Source organism: Sparus aurata, chromosome 6 (genome assembly GCF_900880675.1).
Source record: "Sparus aurata chromosome 6, fSpaAur1.1, whole genome shotgun sequence".
NCBI classification, from domain to species: Eukaryota; Metazoa; Chordata; class Actinopteri; order Spariformes; family Sparidae; genus Sparus; species Sparus aurata.
In genome coordinates this window covers 12,673,162-12,695,915 of record NC_044192.1, presented here as the reverse complement: position 1 = coordinate 12,695,915, position 22,754 = coordinate 12,673,162, and the positions used below count along the sequence as shown (strand labels likewise).

The following is a 22,754-nucleotide window of genomic DNA, read 5'->3' as shown; positions in this document are numbered from 1 at the left end:
AACTGCCCTGTGAGATTTCTAATAATAACGCGCTCCAAAGGGGCAAATGTCCATCTATAATTAGACACTAGACAGCACTGCTGCAGCTGCCTCATCCCTGCTACATTGATGCCTCTTTATAAAATACTACACCATTGTGGTACCATCAAGAAAATGTCGTGACTGTCTTATGTCAGCCACTTGGAGCTGCATTTCAGTGTTTGCATATTTTAAATGGGCAATTATAAATATTTACGATATATAGTAGGGTGCAATGTATGTCTGAGCTAACACAGAAATAAAATACTCTTATGTACAGCTGGAAACGTTACACATTTGTAGTTCTAAAATAGTAGTTCTATTTGTGGTTGTAATACACGCATCGACCACTTGGGTGTGCCATCCTATCAATCACAAGCCAATCACACCAGTCGGCTTTATCTTCCTCTTGAAAGGGGAGACCGAAGGAGATAACCCAGGCTTTCTGTCAGACTGCTCACACGGAAGTTGTTTAAACTCCCATGGCATGATCAGATATAATGCCACAAATATGTTTGAGTGTAACTACAGTCTCGCTCTGAAAGAAAACCAGCAGTGATGGATGGCATGCATGCATGGAACCCATCCCTCTAGTGAGGGAGGAGGAGGGACTCTCCTCACTTCCTCAATTCCAACCCCTCATCTCAGGGCGGCAGCCAACATTTGTCAAACGCACCGGTGATGGCCGTAAAATACAGGAAGCTGGGTTTTATTACCTTCAAAATGAGAAACTAGGGGAAATGGGCTGCTTTTGAGGCTTTTTCGCAAGTAATTATGAGCCAGAAAGCAAGTATTTCCGGTCTGTCTGTTAATTGAAATGGGCAGATTTTTGTTGTTTAGACAGTTCTGTCACGTTGCAAGAAGCGTCATGGCAGTTAGGTTAATAATGATATTAATAATAATAATTAATAATAATAATAATAATAATAATAATAATAATAATAATAAAGCAACAACAACAATAATGATTTTTATTATAGTTGTTTGTTGTTGTTGTTGTTGTTATCATTATTATATTTTTTTTATCTGATGTCTCATGTTAAGATGGGTGTACTGTTCAATCGAAAAAGTCCATTTCAAGTTAGAAAAGATTCGACTCATTTGACGTTTTATGCTGAGTTGTTTTAGTTTTGCTGTTTACAAGTGATGAGGAGGGAATATTTCTTGACTAAAGAGAGATTAAGAAATACATCTTCATGTTCAGGTCAAAAAACAGTGAATACGCAAGCTGTGTGAATGAGAAAAGTATCATAACTGAACAAAAAAACAGGTGGATTTATTGAACCTAAACACACTGAAGCCATTTCGCCTCGTCGTCTCGTGAAAATTACCGTTACAAATAAAACGTCGACCGTTACGACTCTTATTTTGAAAACCCGAGCCGGATGTGCAGCTCCCACTCCGGCTCTCTTCACGTTGCGGTAAAGTTGAGTGTGGCAACTCATCTTTTCGAGAGACCCAGGGGCAGGAGAGGTGTTCAGCAAGTCCCCGCACATCTTTTCTTTCGGATAAGAAACTACCGAACTAACTCACCGTCCGGGGAAAGGCACACTCTGAAACATGGCTGCTCTCTCAGCCTGGTTTTGGAACGAGAGGTTTTGGCTGCCACACAATGTAACCTGGGCGGATCTGGCGGACCCAGCTCCCGGGGTGGAGTACCCCAAAGCTGGACACTTGTTGAACGCCTTGCCGCTTGCTCTGGGAATTTTTGCCGTCAGGATACTCTTCGAAAGGTTCGTACTTGCCGCTCATGTAGGGTCTTTTGTTGTGAGTGAGGGGAAATTCCCCCCAAGACCTCCTTTCAACGGATTTTTCTCTAACGTTATAGATAATGGCAACAGGAAAACCATCTTCACTCACTTATTAACGTTAACTCAAACTTTGATCAGTATACCGACAGACCTGATACAGTGCCTTCACTGATGTATTCAAATTGCCAGTGGAATAATAGTCAAGGCTGTGATGGCTGTAAGATTAGCCTTTTCTATGATCCCTATCTGTTTCCTGTTTCTGAATCCTGATAAACCTGTAATGGAAGTCATGTTTTGTGCAGTTTCATTGAATATAATAACATGGATATAAATCACAGTGGACTGTAAACATGGTCGTAAACTGAAATTTCAGATAAGGGCCTTCAGCTTATTGCTGTTGGTTATGATAAGATGACCCAGCATTACAAAAAGTTTTCATAATTCCACTGCTGTATTCATCATAGTTGATGGTGTCTCAGCCAGTTCGTGGTTATCGGTTTTTTCCAACCTGCTCGGGATGAAACCACGCCCACTTTCTATGAAAAAAACCCGGGAAAAGTTAGCATTTCAACTGAATGTGTTCCCGCTACATCCCTCCAGCTGCTGCCATGCCAACAAGTTAACTGACAAGAATTGACTGGATTCCAGACAAATTGAAAAGACAGCTGCACTTAATACAGCCGCTATGCTCGACTCAAACCACTCTTTCAGAATTAACGTTTGTCATTTCTTCCCACAAGAAACCTACAGAGCGCACAGTGAGAAAATAGCTACCCTAGCTACCTTCTTCTTGGCTCATTTGTCTTCTTGTAAACAGTAATGTCATCACATTCAGTGGCCCTCATCACTGTTTTCCTTCTTTTCTTTTTAGCGGGACATGTTACCATGGGAAAACAGGCGTCTAGGCTGTAGTCATGAAAGTAGTTTTATCTAAAGTACTGGTGCCATCATTTTTATCCTAGGATAAGTCACGAATGTATTATAAACCAGGACTGGCGGCGCTCAGCCTTGCTCCCAGTTTTACCAGGTGGCCACTCGCGGTACTGCAGAGCGAAATTCCCTTGCGGCCAAAACAGCATTAGCCCCATAGACTGCCGTCATGAATTGAATTGAATAATTATTGAATTATTACTCAAAGGAGGCTTTGCATTTGCAAAACCTTCTTCGAACTGATTTTAATGGCCTAATGTAAATTCTAAAAAAAGGGTCATTATGTCACTGAATCTTGCCTTGGAGCCAGACTGTGGTGACAGCTGTATTGAAGTCAATGGGAGATGCATGGAGAAAGACACTAAAACCTAACATATCTACGTCATATGATTTCAGACTAGGAAGAGCCTCAGGAAGCTGATGAACACACTTCTTAGAGTAGGTTAACAATGGATTTCACAACTTTCTGGCACCAAAGCATGATTCAATGACGTCATGACCCTTCCCTCTCTTAAGTTCCTCCAGCATAACCTGAAAGTAAAACCCAGATGATAGGATAGGAAACTTTTTGGGTTGTTGCTCACAAGCACCCCACGAAAGCACCATGCCCCGACGTGGGTGAAAAAAAGCGCTGTGAGTAAGTAAGTAAGTTCCAGCGCCAAATTTAAAAACTAGTGGCATCATGCCTAAAAGCTGCTGCTTCAAACATAAAAGCTTTCCCAAATAGAGAAGGACTGTAAAATAACAGCTTTGTGTGTTCTGGCCACCCGCAGAGAAAATAAAAATGATCAACTGTGTGACCAAACAATGCAATATGTGTACGTCTGAGGTGAAAGCCTCAACAGTGTAGTGTCTGTGCGATGTGACACACCTTCACTTTTTTGGCAAGGTAATTCCTCTGTTCTTACAGCTGCTAGACGATCTGTGACTGTTATATGTGTAATTAACACACGTTACACAATACACGAGTGTCATTGACATATCGCTGTTTCTTGTGCATGGCTATAAAAGCTTTATTGATCAATGTTCACATAATGATTAAAAAGCCTGGGAAGAAAGTTGCATGTAATCAAAAGGATTTCTTTTGTTGTCTGATAACAAATGGAAACACATTACAGTAGGAACTAAACATTTATTGTTATTCATGATATATAAAAAGACAAGAAACACAGTTGCATATAGAGTATTATAAATATTCCTGTAAATCAGATTTGGGGGGTTAGCTAGGGATGACTTATTGTCACTCAGACATGGTCTGTAGACTTGACATCTGCAGAACTAGGCCCAAGAACAGCACCAGGCTTTGTTTAATTTAGACATGGTCAAGAGGCTGTAAATAAGAAGCAGTCAGATATTGGAGGTGTGTAAGGAAAGGATCAGAGGCATGTGATCAGATGCCACCTGTCCCAGGTGCCAAAGCTGACTGTCTGTCCCCATCTGACGCAAGGCTGTCCTTGCAGAGAGACTGATCCACAGTGATGTTATCAGTGAGCGTTTAGCCTGCCGACACTCTGACCGGCTGACTGGCTCATTCATTTATTTATCAGAAATAAACATCACACCACAGCTTGAGTTCCCGCTCCTCCTTCTGCAAGACCTAAACAGGCCACGCGTTCACACTGTGCTCAGACAACGGCTGTAAGAGGGTCACAAAACCACACACTGATGAGATTGCGTTCTGATGGGGACGTTCTCTCGCACATCCTGCCACAAACTGGTTTTTGATTCATGGCCTTTTTACATATTGCAAAGTGTGACGGGGTGGGGGGCTTTGAAGACAGCATCTAAGCAAATTTCCCTCTGGAGGAGGTTGGGCTATGTGTGCATTACAGTGGTGTGTGTGTCACATTGTTACATAGAGCCCCTTTGAACAACAGAATACACATTTTGCTGCAATTATATTTAGCGCTTAGATGAACACCTGCATTATTTTATTCGTACTGTTGCTCATCAGACTTTCATTTCACCAGCGTGTGCCTTCACAACTAGGCTCGTTTCTCCTAGAACAGCATTTATTTTTACACTCAACTGTAAAGCATAGCTGCAGAATTATTCCTCTACCTGCAGGCAGTTCTTCTTTCTGACTAGTAAGGCGGCTGTCCTTGGCTCCTCCTCTTCTAGACCAGTTTCATCTTGTTTGATTATAATCATTGCTTTGCTGTTGGCAGTGACTTTGTAGACAAGGGCAGTCAAGCTGTTTTGTGTGTGAAAGCCTGGGCCTACCTAAGCTGTATCATGGGTTGAACAGTTAAGACTACAAACTGAAATGTGGATGGGATTATGAGATGTCATGTAAATCTGTCATGGCCCTTATTTTGACCTTTTTTCCTCAAGCTTGCCTTCCAGGTATTCTCTCTGTCAGAACCGTTAAGGAAGTGAGGGGTCAATGCTATACAAAATGTTGATGTGATGTATTTAAACACTCTCCTTGTTCACCGTGTTCTGTTTATTGCCCGCATAATCTGGCTTTGTTTCGTCCCCAAGTCACGTTTCCTCCACGCAACTGTCAATTCAGTTTCAAAACATGGCGTAATAACAAATGAAGGCCACAATTACACCAAGCGCTGTGCTATGAATAGAGTCGTGCCTGTGCTGGAGCTTAGGCCCGGGTACTGGGAAGCTTCCCCACTGTCAAGGTTGTATGTAGCTTACTGCTCCGTGTACACAGACCACACTGAGCCTGTCTCTTGGTAACTGCCTTGGTGTATGTTGGGTTGGTCAGCTCCTGAGGAGGAACAGGGATGTTTAGACGTTTTAGATAAATATATTACCTTGCGTGTCATGCTTTTTCCCCTCCTATTGCTGCCGTCCACCAATTAGCACCTCAGGCTCAGGCTTGCATGGGCTATTTCTGTCCATTCATCCTCCCGTTTTTCATGAATTTTAAAAGCCTGTGCTAACAATAGAACCTAGACTGTCGCATGCGTCTGTGCCACTATCACAGACTTTTTATACAAGTAATTAGATACCAGTTTAATAGAGAGATTGTTAGATAGCAAGTATAGGCACTTTAAGTGTAAAGACTGAGGCGATTCGGGGTGACTTACAAGCTGTGTTAAGTTCATATCACTGTAGCGCTGCATGTTAGCTTTGCTCGTTTAAATCAGTTTCATGTTCATTGTGCGAGGCCGGATTGGATTTCCTTGAGTACTGTTTGATAACATAATGCCACATGCATCTGACCTATCCAGTACAACCTCTCTGCAGAATGCGTTTTTGTGTGGTTCATTTGAACCTCTGCCCAAGTTTACTTTCAGTGTCACTCACTAGGTAGTGGATGAAGTGAATCTGTTTTTCAAAGGTCATAAAAGAACTAATTCAGGAATCATCTTTGCTTAAAGAACCCATTTTCAAGTGCGTAATCACATGTAGGTTTCGGATTACTCTTTGTGTCCTTTAAACTTTATGTGTAGACATTAACAGTGCTTGCTTGTTTGGAATTGGGTGGTGTGTAGTTGTATAACCCAGCAAATCTACATCCTTTTAATTTATTGTAAAGGTCTTTTCGGGACAACAAGTAAAGTGCTTAGAAGTAAGGCTGGTTCTAGCAGAAAGACCATAAAAAACAGTGGTGCCAAGAAGTGTAAGTGGTCTTATGTCAGACAAAAGCCCTTTTTTTTGTTTTTTGAGTTTTTTTTTCTCCTACATTTCTCATAGCAGGACACAATGGCTCAGGCTATTTTGTGGTTAGTGTCAAATTCCCATCAGCCTTTCCTTGTAGCCTGCTCAAACAAAGGACGTTTCATCATATAGAGGTTTCTGCCATGGTTCAAATCTGGTTCAGTATTGCTGAATAAATAGTGCACCTGCAAAACCTGATTGTAGCGGGCTTAGAGACAGGTGAGACATGTTAAAATGCAGTGATTTTATCAGTTTATCGTAAGGTTATGCATCAGTCAGGCAGTCTTTGGTATGTTCTGGTTTAGGTCACAGACTGAACAAAAGGTAGCTATGTTGAAATCCTGTCTTGTGTTCAGGCCATGTTCAGTTTTCACAAAGCAAATGGCTAACAAGACATACAGTATAGTATATATGTGTATAAAACCCATTGCATCAGTAACCCGTTGCTGACTCGTTAAATATAGAAGTTGATGAAAGATTGCAGTCAAAGACATGAGGCTGTCATAAACCAAATTGTTGGTTCTGTAGTTTAGATTTGTCATGTTTCCCTATTTGTACTATTAGGAACTCTCAGCCAGTCAGCTAATTGTGTCACAATGGTCATTTTCATGGGAAATTACCCATTAGTCAATACTGAAAAAATGAAAGTCACAACCCTGTTTAGTTGGGTCTTAACTAAATGCTTCTTCATGACTGCATTCGTCTGCAGAGTGACTGGAGATAACGATTTGGCAGATTTAAGGTGGTAACACTCATCTTCCCCCCTCTAAGTATTTATAAGCGGTATTGTTGTTAGCGATGCAGTCGCAAGGATTGCTTTCTGTTATCTTCCGAGTAGCAACTACAAACAACACAGGACAAAAAGTGAGTTTATTCATTCATTTAATCTAAAATAGAGACGTAATTGCAAGTAGAAATGGTGCCAGGCTGCCAGATCGCCAGTCAGCCTTCATTGTCCTGGGAGATTTGATGCCGGTGACAGACAAAACTGCCTCCAAATGGTATCATTATTCTATAGCCATTGTATCCTGCAATCTACACTCCATTCATAAGTTAAAGCGAAAACAAATCTTGCCTGCTACTTATCTTTAGACGGTTTGTGAATATGAAGGTAAAAACACCAAAGATGTCAATGCTCCTGCTCTCCTGAATATTCATAGCTGTAGATTATAAAATTAAACCAAGTACGTGTGCAATTTGTGATTAAAAGCAAGAGTAAGCTGTTGGTTTTACATGTTTTCATTTCAGTCTTCAGACAGGAAATTCTTTGAGCTGCAATGCTGTACTCTGAGAGCTTTGTGATCACATGATCAAGTCATACTGTGACATTTCAATTTGGAGGCGTCTTTCTTCACCTCTCACTGACTCAATTGTCTGAGTTTCTTCAGGAGTCTACACTTTCACTAAGAGCCATGAACATACTTTGCATTCCTCATTAACTCTTAGGGGAAGCGAGCCAAGAGGTCGACAGTTCACCCCAAACCACAGTTTACAGGCAGTCTCTGTGTACATTTTATAACATTGTGACAAAACAACAACAAAGATAGACTTTATTTATTTTGTTTTATTTATATAGCCTCTTCAAGGGCTTCTGTGTACATTTTTGCAGCTGCTGCACTGGGATTGCCGGGCCTTTTTAAATGTTTGATTCAACCTCTTTTTTTCTATTCTGCTGGACAATAAAACAGAATTTCAAGGGACAGTTCAGATTGAGATTCGATGAGATGTGTGAGTTTGTCACTGATAGTAGTATTAATAGTATTAATCCATAGTTAGTTGGTCATGCTCGTAATTGAGAGGTGTGTTAAGAGGTGTCTCAAAGGCTTACAAGTGGACATTCCTTACCCGCGGATTAATTATCCTGTCATGCTGTTTCATAAAACAGAGCTGTGGTTTCAAGGTCAGTGTATTACTGCGCATAAAGACCCATTGTTGCATTATTATATTAGACCCAAAATTTGTAAGACTCAACCTTAGTGGACCTGACTCACAGCTTAATTCTTAATTCATATTAGCCTACATGGTATCAGTGACAGCAGTCCAACAGTAATGGCGTCTGGCTAATAAGCTGTGCTTTGTACATAATGAGTGGCTTAGCTAATTGAACCCAGCTGTCCGCATATGACACAGTTTGTATAACCTGTTAGTCACAGCGCAGCTTTCCCAACTTTGGTTGCAAAAACGTTTACGTAAGCTAAGAGCTGCTTTCCCATCTGAACGTGACAGTTCGGTCATAATGCAGAACAGAACTACAGGCACAGGTCGTACAAGGTCATGATGTTCCCATAATGAAGAAGAAATCCTGAGGGGATTTTTTTTTAACTTACAGCAAAGAGGCTCCGTGCTGTAGCTCATTATTGTTTTGTTAATAAGGCTCTGATCTCTGTTTAATGGTAAGAATCGTTTGCCACAAAAAGATTGTAAACTTTGAATGTGTGAAGGAAGCCTGGTTATCCATCTGATCACAAATTGAATGCCAGTGTGCATGTGTTAACAACAGCATGTGACCCATCAACCCTCATATCTTTTACCTCTGACACAGATTTATTGCCAGCCCCTGTGCCCGGAGTCTCCACATTCAGCCAGGTGTTTTACGACAAGCTCAGCCCAATGCAATGCTGGAGAAAGTGTTTACATCCATCACAAAGGTTTGTCTTCTTTCCTTTTCCTGTAACAAAGCATTTATGTACCGGAAACATTGCATGTGAGATTACAGAGCTGGTCATATGGGGGTTAGAAATACAACCCAATACTGTCAATATTTGACTACTTTTTAACCAAAAAATGACGCTTGACTACCTAGAGAGAAATATTCTCCTGCAATTGTTATCGGAATTACAAGAATGCATCTAGCTATGGAGAATTTGGCATTGACCACAGTGGGGAAGAAAAGTTTTTGAATGGGCTTACATGTTTTATCTTATACATTCAGAAACTGTTATCATATCATAACATTTTTTTTAAATGTGATTTATGCAGAAAAGAAAGCAGCAGAAACACAACAACAGACGAAAAGAAGCAAGTTGTACCGGAGAGATATAAACAACATAACACAGCAAAAAAGATAAAATAATAACATCAAAATCACAATAATCATGATAAAACAAAATGTAATATTTCCCCAAACTATAGTATACATTTTATAAGACCAGTACGAAAACCTGTCTAACATGAAATAAGATGCAAGAGTTTAATGGAAACTGCATATTGGTCCTTCACTTTCTGGATAAAGGGGCTTAGATGGCTTACACGTGATGTTGCGGAGGGTGGATCCAAGCAGTGAAACTGATTCTTTGTTAATAAATTGGATCAGTATTTATGGCAACAGAATGGAAAAAAGACACATGGATTTTGTTAATTGGAGGGAGTGAGCTTGAGCACAGCCGTGAACGATGAAGCGGTTATGCAAGAGCACATTTCAATCCTGACTGTAACATTTGCAGAAAAAGTCTTACTTATGTTGTAGCAGTTTGCAGTTTTCACTGACACTTTTAATAAGAGCTTTCTCTGCATTTGCTAACGTCACATACTCTCGATGAGTCTCAGAGGTTTAGGTCAAATCGTGAATTATTAGCTAAAATGCAATTTTCTAATGCTGTAATAGATACTATATCCTGGCTTCAGTTATTTCTTGTCTCCCTGCACAGAATCCAGACTCTCGCCATCTGGACGGCCTGTCCAAGCAGCTGGACTGGGAGGTGCGAAAGGTCCAGCGTTGGTTCAGACACCGCAGGAACCAAGATAAACCCAGCACACACACTAAGTTCTGCGAGAGCATGTAGGTTAATGCCTATTGTGTTTACCTTTAACCTCTCTGCAGGCTAATGTACACAGTGTTTGTGTTTTCTCTGCAGCTGTGGTGTGGCGTGTATGTATGTGTGTATTTCCGTACAGCTGTCTTTGTGAGGACAAGTGTTAGACCATAAGATTGAGTGGATTTAGATCTAAAACAAGAACCAGGATCAAGTTAGAAAAAGGATTGTGGCAAAATATGTGTTGCTGATGGTTAAATAGATGTGTTTTTTTTTCTCTTCCACCATTTTCTGGGACATAATTTCTTCTCTTTTACTTCTAGGTGGAGGTTTACATTTTATTCGTGCATATTTACCTATGGGTTTCGGTTTCTGTGGCAGGTGAGCAGCATAGCCTCAGAGCAACAAACATTGCTAATCAGGAGGGAGAAATTTTCCGTTACATTGTTTAACTGGCATGTTATATTTCCATAGACAACAGCACTGTCGACTGTTTGCTGAACTAATGCGCGTTTGTTTTTTAGTCCCCTTGGATTTGGGATACACGGCATTGCTGGTACGGTTACCCCTATCAGGTATGATACAGTTTTAATCTGTCCGTAGAGAAGAGTAGCTTCTGCTGACCTTTTTCCTCTCCCACCTTTGCTTTTAATAAATCTTGTATAAATAAAAAGCAGTCTGACAAGTAGTAATATCATCCAGATGTCCACTGGTTCCTGTGAATTCCCCCATATCATGTTGAGATTAAAAACAATGAGCAAGGTTTGTCTTGAAACTTCAAAAACTTGAAAAATGCTTGATTTTCAACATAATCTGGTGTTGCATTAAGATAGTCACACATGTTAACCTGAAATGTTTTTGATAGTTGACATGAAACATATATATATCTGTTGAAAAAAACAAAACAAAGTGATTGTATGCATTGACTAAAATTTTTGTTCCATATCCTTGAAAGTGCTTGAAAAGTACTTGAATTTCACTCATCAGAAGCTGTATGAGGCCTGTTAAGTACAGATTGCACATTGAATATTGAAGGACAGCTGTTGATTCTTACATTAAAAAAAAGTAATCGATAGATAGTTGGATACATATATAGATGGACTGGCTGTATGAAATGACCTATGAGATACCAGACATTTGTTGTGTGAAAGCCAGCCTTTAATATCACTGGCGTTCATTTTGTAAATCAATGGGCATGACTGATTAATGGGAATTTATTGGATTTTTTTGATTTTTGCACTTTAGTCACAGCCACTGGTAACATTCCCGTCATATACCAACTCACGCTGCAGGCTCACGTTCAGATTTTTCCAGAATTCCAGCAGTAAAATTCAAATATGTGTCTGTGTGTCTATCTAGTCTGCCTTTCTTATGAACTAAGTAATTGTCAGGCGTGACACATTGTTCTCGTCAGCAGGACTTCTCTCGCCTTACTGCTTATGCACTTTGGATGCCGTGTTAATTAATGGGCCATTAAGTGTGCTGTGATGATATGTTGCACAGTGTAAATTAAAATGAATCAAATTTTAATTTGCTCCCTCAACTTTCCTCACCTCTCTCCTGTCTCTCCAGGTCATGACTCCTCGTCTATACTACTACTATGTGACAGAACTGGCCTTTTACTGGTCGCTCATGTTCTCCCAGTTCACCGACATTAAAAGGAAGGTAAGAGGAACAACATAAGCTCTTTCTCTGATGATTTATATCAAACTGGATACATCTTAGCTTCCACTCCCTGTGAAACATTTGATAATATCTCTTTTGTTCCTCATTTGGCAGTAGAAGAGAATGTGTGAAAGGGTGTGTGTGTGTGTGTGTGTGATTGTGTGTTTGATGCAAAGCATTTCAGACGTATGCTCGGTTACAAGCTCGTAGAGTTACACTTGGAAGGTCACATGTTTATGTTTTGTTTTTTTTCTGGAAAGGGGGCGGGGTGAAGCTGGTGCTGCTCAGTCTGTGAATGCTTTGTATTTCCAGCACGAGGGCACCCACTGTCATGTGATGGAGCAGGCCTAACTCTATTAGAATTACAGAAATTCCACAGAATACCAGCATGTAGGAGTTGGAGTTAGTCTCAGCCACAGACACTGGCCTTTGATGTTGTTTTACACCGCAAATGAAAAAAGTAGGCCAGTGCTACGAGAGTCGAGCTGACGGCTAAGAGGCATTCTGTAGAATCATGTATATTCATGATATGATGTTCAGATGCAGCAGCTGAAGCTCCTGCTGCATTAGTTTTTGGGTTCATGTCGTAGATTTTTAAAGACCTTCTCACCATTTAGCCTTTGCTCAACCCAGTTGCTTTATGATTACTTTACCTTGAGCTCCAAACCACAAAGGCAGTGGGTAAATATGGATATTAAACAAGCAAAGGAGCCAGTATACATGCAAGCAATGGTGATTTTCAGATTGAAGCTGGTCAACAGAGGAAGATTGTAAGGTTTTATGACCTTTTAGAGAGATTCTTTAAAGATGGATGGATGCACTCTGTTTGCTTTATATAAAGAGTCTTAATATCCAACAGTCAGGAGATGAGATGTCAGCCTGGACTCTGGCACAAATTTGTAAGTACATATTATCTTTATAGCATTTTACACTGTGTACTTCACTGGCACAGACCATTAAAACTGCTGAAATGTATGTTGACTTATGGTAATGTTCAGTAAGTGTACGATAAGGAGTAAAAAGCTGGTAGGAAATCAAGAGCAACCAGATTAATTTTAAAATCAGAGATGTTTAAGACCAAATACACTTTTTACCATATCAGTTTCAGACCTTCCTCTGTTTGTCGTTCCCCCTGTACAGTCTGCTGCTTTCAGCCCACATGACTTGCCTGTCAAACGCACGTCTCCTACCCTAAGCATCACTCTTGAGCCACCTCCGCTTGTGTATTTGTCTTGTCGCGTGGATGTCCTGCAATGTTAATCCTTCACCTACATCTTCCCCTCACTGTGAATGTCTGTCTGCATGAATCAGGCACTTCAGATTTTAGTTTAGTTCAGTTTCATTCTGACCGTTTCCTCTAAAAAAGTGAACACCGCCTGTTAAGAAATAATGGTGATGAAATTCGGTAAAAACTAGAGAAGCAATTACTGAAGTAATTGCAGTGTGAATACTGGAACCTGTTGCTGAACTGCATTTCTGGCTTTAAAAGTTGAGTGATATACAGTATGACTAATAAATGACAGATGTGAGGAAGTTTAAAGAGTTGGAAAAGTGAGAAATGGTCATATTAGAATGACTGGGATTCAAAAGTGGAATAAAACTAATGTGTAAACGACATGGAACGATTAACGATTGATCTCCCCTTTGACATGGGTCGTACATCAGGCTTTTTATTTCCAGTTTGTCATAGTGCAGCTATAAGTGTCACGAATGGAGGCAGAGGTTGCCAAGCAGACAAAGCACTAAAATATTTAAAACAGGGAATTACTTGTGGTGCAAAGAGCAGTGGCACACGTCCACTCAAAGTGTCAATAAAACGTGTTTGTGTTCTGTATTCGGCTATAGTTCCTGTTTCACTGATAAACAGTCCGACATGTCTTTCTGTCTTGGAACAGTATGAATTAATAGTTTTGGGATTACTGGTGGTGTGAAATTGAGGGGCTGAGGCAGGACACGAAACAAGGTTATTTTTTGTATCTATTGTGGTGACGCTTACAGGACAGGAAATGGGGTTTTTGGTTGTGAGAGACTTTTTTTCTTACATGCTATCTTAAGCTCATACAGAATGCTGCACCCAGACACGTAAAAGGCATAAATGACCATGTGGGACATTGCTGTCATGCATCAGCATCCATTTGATTTTAATGCATTACTTATAAATCATTCAATAATCTGATGTGGGCATAGATTTGGCTGTGGATTCTGTAACAAAGCAGGTATTATATTATTCATATATATATATGAGTAAAATAATTCTGCAACTGCTTGCTGTTTATACTGTAATGTACTGTTGTACAATGTACAATGTAATGTACTATTTTTAATTATCTTTTGCTCTAATTTTGTTGTTTACTTTATTACCTTATCAGTGTCACGAGAGCAATTTAATCTATGTACTTGATTACCGCTTAAATTGCAACTTTACTTTTATTGCTGTTTCAATGATCTTCCGTTTGTTCAATAATATTATGTTATTTTCTCTGAATCTCAGAATTGCTCTGTAAGTCAAGGCACTTTGTAACTTGATTTTTTAAGGGCTGTGTGCTGTCATGACTTATTTTCAGTCAGTAGAACTAAATGCTTGGTGTAAACTTATCATGTTATTATTTTTGGTAAAAAAGTGCTCTGTATGCTTACCATCCCTCTCCCTTTCTTAATTTCAGGACTTCCTGATCATGTTCATCCATCACCTGGCTACAATCAGCCTGATCAGCTTTTCCTACGTCAACAACATGGTGCGAGTTGGGAGCCTCGTCATGTGTGTCCACGATTCCTCAGACTTCCTGCTAGAGGTCAGTTGGACACTGCGGTGACTGTGATCACACATTGCTACTTTGAGTTGAAGTTTCCATGTCGCACATTTTAAGCAGCTAACTACGATTCAAATATATTTCTCTTCACTTTTGTTACGGCCATTTTTTGCATCGTTCTGTAGAGGCTGCCCACCATCGAGTCTGGTTCTGCTCCGAGGTCCCTGCCTGTTAAAAGGCAGTTTTTTTCTAGCAACTGTCACCAAGCGCTGGCTCATGGGGGAAATGTTGGGTCTCTGTAAATGACTGAATCAAGGAATATGGTCTAGACCTGCTCAATTTGGAAAGTGTCACAAGATGACTTTTATTATGAATTTGCACTGTACGACAGAGTTATATAGGAGCCAAAATGCGTATTTAGCCTGTGTTATCATTTATTGTTTGTTTTTGCTGCACACGTCCTTTTGGTGACTGTCACTTACTGTCATTGGCACCTGGGGATGGTTACACATTTTTTTACCTGTTCACTTCACGGTGTGAGTGGAACAGAGAGGGTGAATCAGGCTCAGATATTTTCTGTTCACTAAACTGCAGCAGTTGCTATTACTTCAAAAGCCATTAAGAGGCTTAATTGGCACTTATCTGTGTAATGTTATTAAAAAATCCATGTTGTCCAAATACATTTTGGGTTTGTTTTTTTTGGAACTACTCACAGATGAGAGGCAATTAAGCCTCTTAGCAGATTTTGAATGAATAGTAGTTTCTACAAGTACTGTTGATACAGTAATTGGGTAGCCTCAGCTTTTACATACTGGAGTTTCCCTTTAGGATATTATTCAGTTGCCTTTTTGCTCCACATCAGTTGATTTCTAAAACAATGTAGACGAATTGTGATTGTTCCTCAGTGTTTCCAGCCACTTACCTTTGGCTGAGATCCAAACAGATTAGTGCAATTTGGAGGGGTTGATGAATGGTAAAAACAAAACAAAAACAAAAAAAACATGCTTGACACAAATCTCATTAAAATCTGTTTCTTCTGTTATTTTCTTTTCCGGCAGGCAGCCAAGCTGGCAAACTACGCCAAGTCCCAGCGCTTGTGTGACTTCCTCTTCATTGTGTTTAGTGTGGTATTCTTCATCACACGACTTGTTATTTATCCAATATGGTGAGTTCTCAGCAACACCTATAACCTCTTAGCATTGGGCAATATGCTAATGTTATCGTGATCATGAGACTTTATGTTGTCTTAGATTTTGGTTACCGTTATGTGTTGATATGCCATAAGTGTTGTCTTTTCCTGCTTTTAATGGCTCAAGTGAAATAAAGTGTTGTAATTTTCTGAACCCTGCCACTTAGTCATTTTGCCCACATTGTTGGGTTTTATTATAAAGGTAATTTAAACTCATTGTCTATATATTTTGTGTAAGTATCATGATACTTGACTCAAATTCTAGTTTTTATGAAGTGCTTTTGAGGAGATTTCAGACTATTGAGATTAATATTATTGCCTAAAAATATAGAAGTATTATTTTAAGGCCATATCACCCAGCCCTATTATATCTGCTGTAATATTTCAAAAGTCCACTGAAAAATTAAATGCTTTTATGTTATTTGGCAGACAATATCTCATTTATAAAGATGTCTGAGCTCAGCATGGAAAACCTGTGTATAACGCTGTCTTTTAGCCTTGCTTTTGTAAGCAAATGCTTTCACGGAAGAACATTATACTTCTTCTTTGGTCCCTTAAAATTACTGTAATTGCAGTACATATGCCGTAGCTGTAATTTGTCACACTGGTAGGCAGCACACCCACCTGTTCCAACAACCAAGCTCCAATTTTTAGAAATAAATACAAGGTCATGCAGCTACCACCGGTTTATAATTCAGAAGAAGCAGTTTCCAGCACGGCTCCAGATGCATCATCATTCCACTTCTCCTCCGGAGTTCTGTGATCATGTTTTAAATGGAGCTATTTAGATAGCGACTATTCCTTGACTGAGAACTGGATGTTGAAGCTCAACCTCCAGAGAGACAGACAATAGGGAGCCGATCACTGGCATAAGTAACCTGAGCAGCTATATTCAGTGTCTTGGTGTGGATGAGTGATAAAGCTAGTGTTGCCGGCGCAGTTACCTGGAATGAAATCCATACCTCTGCTGGGGGAGGTGGGTCTGTTGACAACCTGCTGTCACTCACCTGGATTTAAAGAAAGATACGACCTCAGCAGCCACTCAGCTGACATAACAGCAGATCCATGATACTCGCTTGCTCTGTTGCCCTTGGTATCCAAATGGGAATTACAGTCTGCAATGATATAATGGGCCTCATTGGAAGATTAAAGAACAGCTTGACTAGTTTTTGCTCTCACTGGGATAAATTATAATGTGTGTGTGTATACGAGTGTGTATGAGATGACAAATTCATATTTTCCCTTACAAGCACATCTCCTTCTTTTTACAAGGATCCTGAACTCCACTATGTTTGAGAGCTGGGCCATAGTCGGGCCGTACCCGTCCTGGTGGCTCTTCAACTTCTTACTGCTGGTCCTCCAAGTGCTGCATATCATCTGGTTCTACCTCATAGCCCGGATAGCTGTCAAAGCCATGCTGCGGGGCAAGGTGGGTCACCACACAGACACAAAGACCGGGAGATGAGTGAGAAGTACTGTGATATAGAGCTGAACTTGATTCATAGTCTTTCTTTCTTTTAGCTGCTATAAGGAACTGTTTGGGTTTTTTTGTTGTTGCTTCTGTGTATAAAAAGATGACAGTGGTGAAGTAAATTAAACTCACTTTTAGTGGCCTAGTGTACCACCAGACTTCAGAGCAGCTGCTCAGTTCATCGTCAGCACTTTGCGCTAACATCATAACAATACAGACATGCATCAGTGTTAAACTGAGGCAGTTTCATAACCACATTAGTGACATTCTTTTATGAATCCTAACTAAATAATCAGTCATACCTCTGAGGGAATCTGTCAGCTATCTTTGACTGACAGCCGTTGCGCGGCACGGGGCCCCTCGCTCACAGTAGGCCGGCCTCCAGGATGAAGAAAACAGTTGGTTCATGTGGAGTACCTGCTGTCTTTGTATCAACACGGACAAACCAAATGATGTTTATTTCACAGATTTGTGAACAGTGACAGTGTTAGCCTGTGGTTTTTTTTTTTACCCGCACACGTCTCTTGCATATGGCTATGAAGCGTCAGTAGTGTGAAAAAGTTACAACTTTAAGTTCTTTGCTAAATGCTTCACTAGCAATTGCTTTAATTTACCTGGAGCTATATGTAGCATCCAAAGCGCAAAATTGTATAGGCTAACTGATAGAGATGAAATGCAGCCCTCTCCTTTCCATCTCCTCTCGTAATAAAAGGGAAAAAAAGGAAAATCGGCAGCGGTGGTGACATTTCAGATGATGCATGTAGGGGAAACACTGCCATTTATAAACTTAACTTATAAAGTCTTTAGTCGGTGGTATGAACACCTGTTACATTCACTTCACACTGTAATTTCATGGGGTTTTCCTGCAGATCAAATTCAGTCCAAATTTAGTCCTAGACTAAAAAAAAATAAATCACATGATTCAAAACTCTTCTTTTGATACTATTCTGTAAGCATAGAGTATCAAACCAACTGACCATGAAACATCAACTCTAAAGACTTGCAGGGTCATAACGAGGCCATTCAACTGCTTTATGGATGGATGTGGTTATAACAGGTCAATGAGCAAAAGGGGCCATAAAGAAAAGCAAATAAATATTCGTCGGAGCCAGGCATGTGTCCGTGTGCAGAATGTTTATTGAAAAGTAAAACGAAACACCATGGCTATTTTTGGTGCCTTTACACTTCTTTTTTTATCCCCAAGCTGTCCATGATTCTGTCTTCTTCTCTCTGCAGACGGCGTTTGTTTCCTCTCCCTCTGGATTGAGAGAGGGAGATCCTGTCTTTCTGTCTGTCTTTGTCCAATGAGACCTCCTCCACTGCTTCTCTCCTCGCTTCTCTCCGCTTGCTTTGTCTGCTCAAGACTTCTCTCTTCTCTGTTTCTGGCTGTAAGTTTCCATTCCCTCCCTCTGTTATGATTCTTTTCACGCACCTTCATTCCGACTTGCCTGTTGATTTCCGCGTAATTGCATTGGGTTTCTATTGGACAGCCGCTGCAGCAGATCAACACTTAGATTCACACAGAAGTGAAGAGGTGTAAATAATGAGTAATGTGGTAATAGTGTCATGAATGTCAGGTGTGTCCCACTGTTTTTCATCAAGCAGGAGTTTGTTGAACTTGTCTTGCATCACCACCCTGTGGTTATAATCAACAGCTGATCTGCATAAATAACAAATGTGTGTGGCTGCTTATTTTTTTTTTATTTTTATTTTTTTAAGAAATCTCATCACAGTTGTAGCATAGACTGATACGAAATGCACCGTTCGTACAACTAAACCAGTGGCTCCTGACCTTTTTCGCTTGCGACCCTTTAAAGGAAAAGTGCACCCAAAAAACGTAGATTGAGTCATTATCTCAACCACTGAGTTGGATGAATTTTTTCGAAGTCAACAAAACATTTCTAGAGGTTCACATCAGAAACAGTAGCAGCATTCCCCCGAAAAACCAGTAGATGGGGACTAAAAACATCTGAAAATAAGACATGAAATGGCTTCATACAGCTCATCCTGTGCAATCCAAATCTCCGTATCCCGAGGTGATTTAAAAAGATTTTACTTGCACCCATTTTAAAGCAGAAATCTTCTCTGTAGCTTCTGAGCAAAAGGGTTAGCGTGCACCCTGTCTGAGGTGGGTGAACAAGCCTCACTGGAAAAAATTGACTAGGCTAGAATTAAGAGAAATATTGTCTTAATCTACAAGTACAGTTAGCTTCATGAGTCTCACGTTTAACCTGAAACATTTTTAATGCCTTGTTTTTCATCTGGGATGTTTATGATATCTCCACACAGTCGGAGGAATAAAAGTGTGCCGGGTTCAAAGTCTATATACTATAAAATCTGAGTACACCACAAAGTGTCTTGCCTACGTGCCTCAGAAGACTTAATCGCGCTGAACAGTAGAGATTGTAAATGCTTATGTTTCAGAGGTAGTTAAGTTGACTTCGCCAAAATTCAGGAGTGCAGGAGCAACAGAAAGTCTCAGTTTCCATCATCTCTCTGTTTCAATAATAATTAGGTTGGTAATTTTGTAATTTGACTAAGAAGGTGTGAGTATTCACTTTCATTGTTTCCTCCTTCTGCTTTCTAGGTGTGCAATGATGTCCGCAGCGACATTGAGAGCAGCTCAGATGATGAGGTCGACACGCCCACAGAAGGCCTCAAGGCTTCTCATACTCCCAAAGGAGAAAACGGCACTAACGGCCACTGTGCTACTGCTAAAGCCCGCGTGCAGAACCACAGCAGCTGGTGACGTGGAGCCTCCTGCAGTTCATCCCTCGCAACAAGAGCTGTTTGTCCCATGACGCCTTTTTGACAAGCGAGGCTCACACCTACATTCACTCATACACACACACACACAAACACACACACAGGATTCATACGTCGGTGAACCGATGGTGGATACACAGACACTGACATCTGCTTTGAGAGCCCAGTAATGACACATACGACAGAAAACTGAGATGGAAATCAGTTGAAGCAAATCATTTGCATAGCCTTATTTTTCAGATGATGGGGATTTATTTGCTGCCACATGTTGGTTGGTTTCAATGTTCCCTCCCAGTTTTAATGGTCAGAGGAACTTGATTTTATTTGATTTTAGGATTAATTCACACCGACTCGCAAAGGGTAGAAAACTGTGATGACGCGGCAGGTATTATAGATATAAATTTCTGTGTTCTAGCTGTGGTTTTATCAGCTCTTTATAAAATAAGGGCACCTGCTGTGTTTTTGACCAAAAGTACACTAAAAGTGTCAGTTCTGTCCTTTGCGATTTATTGTGGATTCATCTTTTAAACCATACTGTTTGTAATATGTTTATTTCTGTTTTATGTTTTTTTTACTACTTCTTCTGAGACCAAATCTTTATGAAATAGTTTGATGTCACTGCCTTTAGAGGAATCCAGGTATGAGGACTATACTAAATGTCTGGTATTAAGTTCTCACTTGAGTGCCTTGTAAAAATGTACTTCAAAATATATTCTGTTGTGGAAACATGTCTTTCTTGTTGCAGTCCTGTTTATAAACACTACATTGCACCATTTGTTGAAGGCATTTAATATATTATTGTACAAACAATTAAAGCAATCTTCATTCCTGACACATTGCCAATGACAACAGATTTTACACAGGCCATGTTGCAAATAACATCTTCTTAGTTAATTTGCTTTGTGATGTTTTTATAAATAAAACATCTTTCTTGTGAACACGTTCAATGAAATCCCACTGAGGCCCCGAGAGAATCGACATCTTCATGATTTAGCGATTGGACAAAAAAACTAAAAGGAAGGAATGGGAAATGTCCAGATTTGTGAACAAAACAGCAGTCCACCTAAGGTCAGTCTTTGAGGACTTCAGGATCCTGGTTTTCTGCTGCCAGTTGCAGCTGTTTTTGCCTCTCCATGTAGCGGTATCCTCGCATCACACACAAGTAGCCTCCGTAGACCGTCAGCAGCATCATCGTGCCAGTGAAGGTTCGATAGCCGATGTCAGCCAGACGCTTTCCAGACAGCATGATGAGGACCCTGAAGGGACTAGAACAGGAATTTTACATTTGAAATCCCAAATGTATTTTTTTTACTATACAAAGATACAGATTAACATTGCAAAATCTTGTTAAGAAAGATCTTATTGGACACATTTTTTATGCCTAAACAAATAAATTTAAAAAAAAAGATTGTTTTCACGAGTCAATAAACAAACTGTACTTACAGGACCACACAATTTAATTTAACTTTGTTTATATGTGGCAGACCTTGCCATCTTTCTAGCTTCAAACAGTGTTCTGAGGACCCTATTTTCCACTGAGAACAGCTCAAAATATTTCTGAGTTTCTAATATTACCACATTAATCTTGTAAATATTGAAATTCTGAGTTTGAATTATTTTCCAAAACTATGATGATTTTCAATAGAATAGGGAAATAAAGTCCTCTGGAACAGTGTTTGAAGCTTGGAAGGTTTCTACTTAGAAGGATCCTGCAAGTATAACAGTAAAGTAAAACAGCATGACACTGTGACGTTAAGAGTTTAATCAGTCATTAAGTCAATGTTTATCTTCTGAAAAAAAGTTATTCCCCAAAGCTACACAGTGTCCCTTTAAAGTCAGCTCCACTGCAGCCAGCTACAATGTTGAAATGACGCCAACACATTTATGCATCAGTAAATTATTTACAATAATGTAGACGTTATAAGTACGTTTAAAATACTGCTGCACAAATGTATAAATATGAACACGTCTTCCACCTCTGCTGTTTTCACAACTAGGTAAGTGAATCAAAAATCCACACAGGCCTTGGAATTTATTACTTAACACTAGAAACATGATTTTATGAACGTACTAAGACAGTTAAGAGTTGCCTATGTGCCTTTACAAACCTTAAACTGCCATTTTGTGCCTCACAATTGCTGTGAATAGCAGAGACTTGCGCTTTGTTTCATTTCTAGCGTTTAACAATGAATTAGTGTCCTGGCACTGGTGTCCAACACAGAGCAACATCATAATGATTTAACACAGAATTATCTGAGGAAGTCACTGCTGATTTACTGCCCACTGAAGGTAAAAAGATCAAACATTTTCCTTGTTATCACTACATGCAAGCGCAGTTGTCAGTTGTGAATGCGCACCAGTTGGCAGTTTACACGCTATTTTACTGACTGAAGAAAAACCTCACGCTGTTGGCACTTCTCCTCTGAGAACAAATACATTTGTCTTTTCTTACCTTTTATTATAAAAGCTGAAAACAAGCGCAGGATATCGTAATTTTCCTCAATGTCAGCGCGCCAGCACGAGAAGTTAGCATACAAGCTTGATAACCTTCCTTTCGTAATCTACGGAAAAACAGAAGGGACATTTCGCTTACTTTGACAAAACTGCGAGCAGATGTGCAGAGCGCCACCTACTGACCCGGAGGAGACAAAAACAAATATTTAAAAAATATTAATACTGTACACTGTAGCTGCATTTTTATGGTTTTGGTCATTTTTTTGGTACATTAAGCAACACTTGCATATTATTGAGGTACATTTCAGAAGGACATATTTACTGTTTAGTCCGTATTTATATAATATATTTATAAAATACAAGTGAGATAAGTGTGGATTCAGTGTA

General features: G+C 39.9%; 2 protein-coding genes across 3 annotated transcripts; one reads left to right on the top strand and one right to left on the bottom strand.

Annotated features, from left to right (window-relative positions):
- Nucleotides 1–1,390: 1,390 nt before the first annotated feature.
- On the top strand, nucleotides 1,391–20,643 carry cers5 (ceramide synthase 5). Of its 2 annotated transcripts, XR_003984447.1 has the most exons (11): nucleotides 1,391–1,751; nucleotides 8,863–8,968; nucleotides 9,968–10,098; nucleotides 10,396–10,453; nucleotides 10,597–10,647; nucleotides 11,645–11,737; nucleotides 14,401–14,529; nucleotides 15,546–15,652; nucleotides 16,949–17,105; nucleotides 18,384–18,535; nucleotides 19,735–19,872. XR_003984447.1 is itself a non-coding variant. In XM_030421112.1 (10 exons), the coding sequence occupies exons 1-10, from the start codon at nucleotides 1,579–1,581 to the stop codon at nucleotides 19,894–19,896; spliced, it is 1,167 nt and encodes a 388-aa protein (XP_030276972.1). In that variant the 5' UTR covers nucleotides 1,393–1,578; the 3' UTR covers nucleotides 19,897–20,643. The 2 variants fall into 2 exon arrangements, 1 of the variants encoding a protein (XP_030276972.1); XM_030421112.1 differs by lacking the exon at nucleotides 18,384–18,535 and having other exon boundaries at nucleotides 1,393–1,751; nucleotides 19,735–20,643.
- Nucleotides 20,644–20,683: 40 nt separating this feature from the next.
- Nucleotides 20,684–22,480, bottom strand: cox14 (cytochrome c oxidase assembly factor COX14). Its single transcript, XM_030421113.1, has 2 exons — nucleotides 22,366–22,480; nucleotides 20,684–21,178 (listed from the first exon to the last, which is right to left on the bottom strand). The coding sequence occupies exon 2, from the start codon at nucleotides 21,157–21,159 to the stop codon at nucleotides 20,983–20,985; it is 177 nt and encodes a 58-aa protein (XP_030276973.1). The 5' UTR covers nucleotides 21,160–21,178; nucleotides 22,366–22,480; the 3' UTR covers nucleotides 20,684–20,982.
- Nucleotides 22,481–22,754: the final 274 nt, after the last annotated feature.